General features: G+C 47.0%; 1 protein-coding gene across 1 annotated transcript; it reads left to right on the top strand.

Annotated features, from left to right (window-relative positions):
• The first annotated feature begins 3,291 nt into the window (after positions 1-3,291).
• LOC140468802 (zona pellucida sperm-binding protein 3-like) lies at positions 3,292-6,128 on the top strand. The gene is given in 8 exon segments (XM_072564824.1): positions 3,292-3,693; positions 4,735-4,850; positions 4,940-5,043; positions 5,135-5,312; positions 5,396-5,450; positions 5,453-5,521; positions 5,603-5,691; positions 5,774-6,128. Coding segments are annotated over 8 exon segments (1,368 nt in total).
• Positions 6,129-10,693: the final 4,565 nt, after the last annotated feature.

The raw sequence follows: 10,693 nt of genomic DNA, 5'->3' as shown, positions 1-10,693 counted from the left end.
CAATAGTACTGACTGAAGACTGGCATCGGTGATGCTGGGGACTACAATCGATTGTCCCTTTGGATCTTTCTGGCTGCAGGTTGTTGCAAATGTTTCAGCCTTATCCTTTGTGCTGGGCTCCCCCCTCATTGAGGGTGGGGAAATTTTGGAACCTCCTCCCCTCGGCAACTTGGGTCTCTGCCTATGAAAATGTCCATCCACACTAACCCCATTTCCCTGTACATGGCCCACAGCCTTCTAATCCTTTCCTATCCACAAATTTGTCCAAATGCATTTTGAACGTTGTTTATGTACCTGCCTCAACCACCTCTGCTGGCTTCTTATTCCATATGCGGACCTCTCTCTGTGTGAAATCATTGCCCCTCAATTCCCATTCATTCTTTCCCCTCTAACCTTAAACTGGTGCCCTCTGGTCCTTGACTCCTCAACCCTGGGAAAAAGACTGAGCACATTCATCCTATCCATGCCTTTCTTGACCTTTTACACTTCCATAAGATTCCCATCCCCCGCTCCTTTGCTCTAAAGGAAAACGTCCGAGCTTGTGCAACCTCTCCCTCCAACTCAGACCCTGACTCCTGGCAACATCCTTGTAAATTCCTTCTGCACTCTACCCTGTTTAATAACATCTTTCCTATAGCAAGGTGACCAAAACTGAACACAATACTCCAAGTGCAGGCCTCGTCATCATTCTGTTTAACTGAAACATAACTTCCCAACATCTCTACTCAATGCCCTGACTGATGAAGGCCAGTGTGCCAAAAGCCACCTTCACTGCCCTGTCTACCTGTGAGTCCACTTTCAGAGAACCATTCACCTGAACTCCAAGGTCCCTCTGTTCCACTCCACCCGTTAGGGCCCGAACATTCATCATGAAACTCCTACCTTGATGTGAAGTCCCAAACTGTAACACCTCATACTGATCTACATTGAACTCCATTTGCAATTTCTCAGTGCTCGTGCCCAGGTGGGACAAAGTGAGGACTGCAGTTGCTGGAGATCAGAGTCGGAAAGTGTGGTGCTGGAAAAGCACAGCCGGTCAGGCAGCATCTGAGGAACAAGAGAGATGATACTTCAAGCACAAGCTCTTCATCAGGAATGAGGGGATGCCCTCAAGATGCCTCAGTGATAAATGGGATGGGGTGGGGCTGGGAGGAGAGGAAATGAGGAAACTGGTGAAATCGACATGGTCCAATCATATGGAATCATGGTAACCTCCTTCACTGTCCACTTTATCTCCAAGTTAGGTTTCATCTGCAAACTTACTAACAATACCTTGTATGTTCACATCCAAATCATTTATACAAATGACAAAAAAACACCGATCCTTATGGCACACCACTGCTCACAGCCCTCCACTCTCAAAAGCAATCCTCTACTACTACCCTATGTCTTCTACCTTCCAGCCAGTTCTGTACCCACATCCCTGTATTCCACGAGATCTAACCTTGCTAACCAGTCACCCATGAGGAACTTTGTTGAATGCCTTGCTGAAGTCCATACAGATCACGTCCCCCACGCTGCTCTCATCAATCCTCTGCGTTACTTCTTCAACAAATTTAATCAATTTTATGAGAAATGATCTCTCACACACAAAGCTATGCAGACTATCCCTAATCAGTCTTTGTCTTACCAAATACATGTAAATCCTGTCCCTCAGGAATCCCTCCAACAACTTGCCCACCACCGATGCCAAACTCACTAGTCTGGAGTTCCCTGGCTTTTCCTTACCACCTTTCCTAAATAGTGACAACACATTAGCCAAACTCCAGTCTTCTGGTACCTCACCTGCAAATGTTGATGATACAAATTTCTCAGCAAGAGGCCCAGCCATCACTCCCCAAGCTTCCCACAGATTTCCAGGGTACACCTGATCAGGCTGTAAGGATTTATACACATTTATGTTGAATCATAGAATCCCTACAGTGTGGAAACAGGCCATTTGGCCCAACAAGTCCATATTGACGCTTTCAAGAGTAACCCAGCCAAACCCATTCCCATACCCTATTACTCTACATGTTCCCTGACTAATGCACCTACCTACACATCCCTGAACACGAACGGTAATTTACCACGGCGCATCCACCTAACCTGCACATCTTTGGATAGTGGGAGGAAACCAGAGCTCCCAGAGTAATCCCACACAGAAACAAGGAGAACGTGCAAACTCCACACAGAGAGTTGCCCGAGACTGAAATCAAACCCATGTCCCAGGTGCTGTGAGGCAGCAGTGCTAACCACTGTGCCACCATGCTGCCCCATCTTCCCTTTTAGAATGAATGTAAAATTCTCTCAACACCCCACACGTGCATCTACCTATCGCCATCCCAGCTCCCTTGCCCCCATTCCTAATCTCCGATTTATCTCTCAGTCCATTTTCCCAATCCACAATCCGGATGAAGGGCTTATACCCGAAACCAACTCTCCTGCTCCTCAGATGCTGTGCTTTTGCAGGGCCACACACTTTGACTGTGATCTCCAGAATCTGGACTCCTCACTTTCTCCCTCAACACCATCCCCCAACAAACTCCGCCAGAGCAAGGTGAGTGTGGGACTCGATACATGAGCTTCCTCTGTTCATTTTCACTGAACAGAAAGTTGTCTCTATACTTTTAAACTAAATGTACAGCTACACTGTGTATATCAAACACTTTTAATCCAGGGACCTCACTGAGTTAGAAACACAGTAAAAGATTGTACTCTTTCCAACTGAAACTCGAGATTCTATTCTTGAAAACTGGATGGAAAGCTGTCCCCATCAAAGGTTCCCCAGAGACAGAGACAGCACATGGTGAAATACAGAGTAAAACTGCTTCTACTCTATAAATTAAAAATAAACTGAAAATAAAGCTCTCCCTGCATTCCAGAGAGAGAGGGGCATGATAAGTTTACAAGAATAAAGCTTCTTGCACATTGCCTACATCAAACACTTCCATGGGTCTCACTGTCAGTCTCCTCAGGTGAGGGTGGACAGGATCCAGCAGACACCCTCCCAGATCAATGAGCTACGTTTGATGATTGTATTCATGGGGCCTTCACCATGAGACCTTGTGGAGCTGAATTCAGTCAGGTGACAGCACAGCAGCTCACAGCCACTCCTATTGGTCCAAATGAAATAGGTACTCCTGGTAAGAACTCGATGAGTTCGGTCATTGGTGGAAATTGTAGAGATTGGGGCTGGTTGATTGGTTCAATGTTGCTGCTTCTGGTCACATTGGTGTCAGGTGAGAGCAGGTTGTGTGTATAAAAGGAGCTGGTTGGGGGGGTGTGGGGATGGTTGAGTTGTTTGTGATCATGGGTGATTTTGTAGTGAGGGGTTTGTTCCCTTTGTTGGTGTTAGTTGGTGCTGTTTATTGCTCTGAAACATGGCAACAGTTTCTGAGCCAGAGGTTTCCACTGATAATAGTGAGAGCCAGCCCTGTTCCTGAGAGTGTGCCTCCTCATGGGGATCCCATTGGTTCCAGTTTCCGAATGTCTGATGTTGGGAGTGTGTCCCCAGTACAGACTGTGATGGTGCAGTGTGGAGAGCACAACCTGCTGGTCAGGGCCCAGCTGGATTTATTTGGAACCAGGCACCTGATTAAAGCTGCTGACCTGACCCTGGGGACAGCAGGTTGTCAGCCAACCAGGGTCTTCCCTGAGAACCAGACTGTCCTCTTTGACTATGGGCTGCATGAGTGTGGCAGCAGATTGCAGGTAATGGGGGTTGTCTACACTTGCTGGAAGTTTGGGCTGTAGATGATTCCTGACTAGAACCCTAAATGTGATGTTAATATGTAGGAACTGTCTCTCCTACATTCTCAAATCATCAGACTAAGTTCCTCGCCTGGATTGGACTGTGTGCCTGAACTGTTCTCCATCTCTAGCCTTGTGCTCCCATTCTTATTGGTTTAGAAGCTTCTGATTACAGGGGTTGCTCTGTTAGAATGTTTTCAGTATGAATTAAGTATCATGTGTTGACTTGTGGGTGGTGTTTTGATGCTGAGTGTTCTCCTGACTTGGTTTAGTGATCCACTATAGTGTGGATTTCAATTATACCTAATTTCTCCATAGTGAGGTCACAGGAGCACAACTCTTAGCAGCATGACTTGTGTTTAGTTGGATGGAAAGTAGCTCCATCACCATCAGGCACATTGTCTTGACTCCCTCCCACTGGGGGTGTTGGTCTATGAATAAATTAACTGCTCATGTACTTGTGCTCCACGTTTGGCCTGTTGGTAAAACTAGTTTGATTTTATTATGGCTAATTAGTTTCTGTTCTTTCCCATCTCCTAAATACTGTTTTATTGCCTAACCTTCTGACTAATCTCCCAATTCTGCTCATAATACGAAGGTTTCATCATTACACAAGGAGATGATGGCCAAAAGATCCATGCAGCCTCTTCCCTGTGATAACAATCACCACGTCCCTGTTCCCTCAATACTATCTCTAATTTAGTCTGGGAACCGAACACACAACCTCCTTTCGACCAAGTTTTGGTTTGGAATTCCGATCCTGATCTTTGGAATGATGCCTTACATTGTTGAATTGATCCTAAATGACTAACCCCTGACCTGTGAACTATTGCCCTTGAATACTGGTCTCTCCAGCTCAGGGTGTGGGAAAGCAGATTCCTGGCCCTGAGACTGTTGGTCTCCCTAAAGAATTGTCACAATGGGACGGTGTCATTGTAAACACTGTGTAGATCCTTATCATTTCAGATCAGCCTCTCCATTCCTTAATCTGGTGTCTTTCAGATGACTGAAGATTTCCTGGTCTACACCACCCACCTGACCCACGTCCCAAACTATCCTGGATCTGTCATTGTGAGAACCAATGGTGCTGTTGTTCCCATTGAATGTCGTTATTTGAGGTGAGAATCATTACTCAATTGTCAGTGTGATCCCCTGCTGCTGTTGTCTAACACTGTCCTAAAATGGCTGCCCTGTCTCCTTTCCCCAGGAAGGGCAATGTGAGCAGCAATCACATCAGGCCCACCTGGATCCCATTCAGCTCCACCAGGTCTGGAGAAGGGCATCTGTCATTCTCCCTGCGTCTAATGAATGGTATGTGATGGGTGGCTGGGCAGGGATCTCCTGGTGTCTCTCTGTGGGAGTTGTACCCATTGGCTCCAACCCTTGTCTTGCTGTACTTCAGGTGACTGGCTGACAGAGCGCACTTCCACTGTCTACTCCCTGGGAGACCTCATTCACATTGAGGCATCGGTTTCACTGGCCAACCATGTGCCCCTGAAGCTGTACATTGATCGCTGTGTAGCTACACTGAGCCCAGACAAGGACTCCACCCCGAGATACAGCATCATTGACTACAATGGGTAAGGAGCTCTCTGCTTTCTCCAGCTGCTCCCATCTCAGTGGCTTCACTCCATTCACTTCATGGCCCTTTGTCCATCTGCAGTTGCCTCCTGGACAGCAAAGCTGAGGATTCCTTTTCGACCTTTGTGTCGCCCACAGACAGGCGGGAGGCGGTAAGCTCCGGTTTGACCTGGATGCCTTCCGTTTCTATGGAGATGAGCGATCCTTGGTAAGAGGAAGCTGCTGATGTACTCTTGCACAATGGGGAGGGAGTCACTAAACACTGACTTGTTCTAACTGTGTCCCTCAGATGTTCATCACCTGTCACCTGAGAGTTGCTGCAATGGATCAGGGAGATTCCAGGAATAAAGCTTGTACTTTCCAGATGCTGCAGAGTATGTAAGTTCCCGCTCCCTGTCCCTCGGATGTTGTTGGGAGAGGTGATGCATCATGTGGTTGATGGGCTGTTCCTCTTGTTTAGGTGGACCCCATTGGAGGAGTCAGACAGTGACATTTGTGCCTGTTGCCATGTGGGGAATTGTGGGAGCACAAGGGAGATCGTGATCCCTTTCAGAGGAAGGAGAGACCTTGGCCCTGAAGCTGGTAGGACATTGCCCTCTAGATGCTGGGATCTCCCCTCACCCCCATCTTGTTCCCCTCCCTTGACTGTGATGTTTGATCTTGTAGAGAGTGAAGCTGGATTGGAGGGGGAGGCCTCACTTGGCCCCCTGATCATTCTGGATACTGAGCTGACCGACGTGGCAACTCAGCCCCTGACTGAGGGTGACAGAAGGATGCAGGAGAAGTATCCCAGGGGTGAGTTGGCTGCCTGCTAGTTTCCCTTTTCTGTCCCTGTTTTCCCTCAATAACCATTGGTTTCTCCTTGTTTTGTAGGTGTGGAGTCAGAGCTGGTTGTGATGGTGGTCCTGACTGTGGCAGCTGTCTGTCTGGTCTCTGCTTCATTGCTGGCCTTGTTCCTGGACAGGAGACACAAGCAAACACCCATCAACTGGTGATTGGGAGAGTCAATAAAGCAGTGATTCATGGTGTCTTCTGTCTAGACCTGGCTTGTTTCCGCATCCTTTCTTAGTTTAAACTATCCCTGGGTTAAGCTTCTCCAATCCATGAAGTGAGCTTCCTGAATGATTGGGTTATGGAATATCTTGTTTGCTCCTTCCAGGGAGTACAGGGAATGATGACCACCTTGGAAAGGGGCTTTCCATTCTGATTTAAATCACTGTTTGCAGAATGTGCTGGAGGAATGGCTCTGATGTGGCAGTATCTGAGGGAGAAACAGTTGGTGGTTTCTAGTCAGTTCAGAGTCTCTGGACAAGTGTCCAGGTGGATTCCTAATGTTACTATCTCCTGAGATGCTGCCAGTCCTGTTTGTGGACTGTTATCGGTCAGATTTTTGACCTCTCCACTCTTGGGATTTCAAACTGATGTTCTATTCAGAGTTGCATTTAAACTCTGCTCACCCCTCCCAGATAGGGGATGTGGTTATAGACATCAAACACCACCTCTAATATAGACATGTTAGAAGATCTCACCATCTACTTCCCCACTTTCTACACCTTCAAAATCCTCTTCCTACAGTAAACACTGAACTGTTCTCTCTGCTTCTGGGAGCACGAGATTGTAACAATACAGTCATCATGCAATAGAGGGCAAGATGTGTAATGGTATTAGTGTTGCTGCAGAAGATGAACTGTTTGTTGTACCTGACAGAGGCAGTCAGAGCTGGGGCCTAGGTAGGTGCCCATGGCTACCCCCTCTGCTCTGACAGTTGGTTTCACCAGCCTGCAGAATATTTCTGGGACACATAATTAATGCCAGCACCCTATGGGTGAACACTGCAACTCCCCTCCCACTCTGCCAAGGACATGCATGTCCTCGATTGCCTTTGCCATCAAACTCTAGCCGCCCAACAACTGGAGGATGAGCTCCATCTTTGGCACCCTCCAAACAGATGGGACCCATGTAGATTTCATCACTTCTGACCTCCCTTTCCCCAGGTTATTCCCAGATCCGATACTCTAACTCAACACTGCCCTTTTCTGAACTGTCCAACATGTCTTCCTGCTCCATAGTGACTTAGCACCATCACACCCCACTGTCATCTACCTACTGTATTCCCAGTTACCTTTCTCTCCAGCCGTACCATGTCCCATTTACCTCTCATCCCCTGGAACCCCTCCTCCCACATTCCTGATGTCACATTTCTGTTGAAGTGTTGACTGTTCTCCTTGGATGCTCCTTGACTGGCTGTGCTTTTCCAATACCACACAGTGACTCTGATCTGCAGTCCCCACTTTCTCACTGGCCCACTGTAGTCAGTTCCCAACAATGCCCACTTGACAAAAGGCAAATTTAAAAATACGTTGTCGCTCTTGCAACTCTGGGAGACAGTAACCCCCACCTCACCCCAGATTGTACCTGACAGGGGTGGGGAGATGGGTGGAAATAGTTTCCGTTTCAAGGTCCCAGCAGCAACTGCTCCAAGATAAAACTACTAATTCTGGTTCTGAGAGCTTGCCCCCACACATTCAGGCTGCTTCTTTAGTTCCAATGTCTCTATAACCCAAGACCTCATGCTGTTTATTTTTACTGGTTTTCAATAGATAGCTCTCCACCTTTGCCTCAAAGCCTCATCAAAAAAAGGACAAAATATAATTCTTAAAAACGTAGCAGGTCACATGTGCTGAAGACTGTGGAATGAACTTGCACTCAGGACTCAAAGCAATATGCTGCACAGGCTGGAAATCTGACACCACAGAATGCTGGGAAAACTCAGATTGTCTGGCTCTATCAGTGGACAGACACTACTCATCTTTCAAGAGTCACATCCATCCTAAACCATGAACTGTCTCGCCAGAGACTCTACGAAGATTCTTCCTACACTCTCTTGGGCAGCATGGTGCCACAGTAGTTAGCACTGCTCCTTCACAGTACCAGGAACCGAGGTTCGATCCTTGGGCAATTAATCTACATGGAGTTCTCCCTGTCTGTGTGGGCTTCCTCCCACAATCCAAATAGGTGGCTATGCGAAATTGACCATAGATTTTTTGCGATGTGGAGGTTAGATGGGTCGTCAGTGGTCAATGTAGGGTAAAGGTCTGGGTGGCTGACCTTTCAGAGGGTCAGTGTGGCCTTGTTGGGACTGAATGGCCTGTTTCCACACTGTGGAGATTCAATGTGAATTAAACTCCTGATTCCTTGACACTAATGGCTATCACTGAGCCATCTGTCTTTGGCTCAGGCTTCTGTCTACAGGTGGGTGGAACAAGTGGCATAATGGTAGTGTTACTGAGACAGGAATTCAGTGAGTCGGGTTAATCATCTGAGGCTGGGGGCTAAAATTTTATTGTCGTTGCTGATAAAACATGAAAATCAATCTTGTGTTTGAAAATATTTACTCCTGGTAATTGTGACTGAAACTGATCTTTTCTAAGATCGCATGTCATTCATAATTCCCATGAGGGAAGGAAATCTACCACCGTGACCTGGTCCGGCCTAAATGTGACTCCAGACCCACAGCAATGTCGCTGATTCTGAAATAGCTGAGCAAACCGATCAAATCAAGGGCAATTAGGGACAGGCAACAAATCCCAGCCGAGGCAGGGAAGCCACAGGATGTTAATAGTGAGGGATTGAGCAATGGGAATGTCATGGAGACTGTCATGGTGTGATAGTGAGATTTTCCCTTGTTGCAGACAGTCATTGCCTGACAGTTGTGTGTTCTGAATGTGAATGTTGTTCAGGTCTTGCTGCATTTGAACAGGGACTGTTTCCGTATCTGTGACATTGTTGATGGGGCTGAACATTGGGCAATCATGAGCAAATATCCCCACATCTGACATTCTGATGGAGGGAAGGTCTTTGCTGGAGCAGTTGACATGGTTGTGTCTAGGAGTATCTTGAGGAACACTGGCAGAGATGTCCTGGGAATGTGGTGATTGAACATTGGTGACTGAAACCATCTTTCTTTGTGCTGGACATGACTCCAGCCAGCAAAGTGGTTTTTCTAATCCCATTGAGTCCAATTTTCCTTGGGATTCTTTGGTAAATTGTTCAATCAAATTGTGCCTTGGCCTTAAAGCAGTCATCCTCACTTCCCCTCTTTAAGTTCGGCTCTTTTAGTCATACTTGGACCAAGCTGTACTGAGATCAGGAGCTGAGTAACCCCGACAGAACACAGACTGAGCATCAGTGACCAGGTTAGTGTGGAGGACTTGTTCCTTGATAACAGTTTGCTTGTAATTGAGAGTGGATTGTTGGGGGAGTAATTGGCAAGGTTGGATTTGTCCCACTTTTTCTCAACAGGACACTCCTGGGCAATTTTCTCCATTTCCAGGTAGATGCTGGATTTGTAGCTGTACTGGAACAGAATAGATAGGGACACGACACGTTCAGGATCACAGCACTTTCACCTTATTCCCACAATGTTAGTCAGGGTTCATTAACTTCACAGTATTCAATGTCTGCAGCTGTTTCTCGATGTCACGTGGAGTCAATAGGACTGACTGAAGACAGGCATCGGTGATGCAGGGGACTACAATGGATTGTCCCTTTGGAGATTTCTGGCTGCAGGTTGTTGCAAATGCTTCAGCCTTTTCTTTTTTTTGTTTATCCTCAAACCTTAACCTGGTGCCCTCTCGTCCCTGATTTCCCAACCCTGGGAAAACAACTGACTACATTCACCTCATTCATGCCTCTCATAGATCTTATACATTTCAATAAGAACCCCATCCCCCAAGACCCTGGCAGTATCCTTGTCAATTTCTTCTGCATTCTATCCCGTTTAATAGCACCCTTCCTGGAACAAGGTGACCAAAACTGAATACAATACTCCACGTACAGTCTCAGCAACATAACTTCCCAACATCTCTACTCAATTCCCTGACTGATGAAGGACAGTGTGTCAAAAGCTGCCTTCACTGCCCTGTTTACCTGTAACTCCACGTTCAGAGAACCATCCACCTGAACTCCAAGGTCCCTCTGTTCCACTACACTCCTTAAGGCCCAACCATTCATCATGAAACTCCGACCTTGATGTGAAGTCCCACACTGTAACACCTCATACTGATCTACATTGAACTCCATTTGCAATTTCTCGGTGCTCGTGCCCAGTTGGGAGAAAGTGAGGACTGCAGATGCTGGAGATCAGAGTTGGAAAGTGTGATGCTGTAAAAACACAGCCGGGTCAGGCAGCATCTGGGGAACAATAGAGATAACATTTCAAATACAAGCTCTTCATCAGGAACAAGGGGGATCCCCCAAGGGGGCTCAGAGATAAATGGGACGTGGATGGGGCTGGGAGGAGAGGAAATAAGGAAACTGGTGAAATCGACATGGTCCAATCTCATGGGATCATGGTAACCTCCTTCACTGTCCACTACAC

Source organism: Chiloscyllium punctatum, chromosome 48, assembly GCF_047496795.1.
Source record: "Chiloscyllium punctatum isolate Juve2018m chromosome 48, sChiPun1.3, whole genome shotgun sequence".
Classification (NCBI taxonomy): domain Eukaryota; kingdom Metazoa; phylum Chordata; class Chondrichthyes; order Orectolobiformes; family Hemiscylliidae; genus Chiloscyllium; species Chiloscyllium punctatum.
Note: the sequence above shows the minus strand (reverse complement) of the source record. Positions and strands in the feature narration are given on the sequence as shown.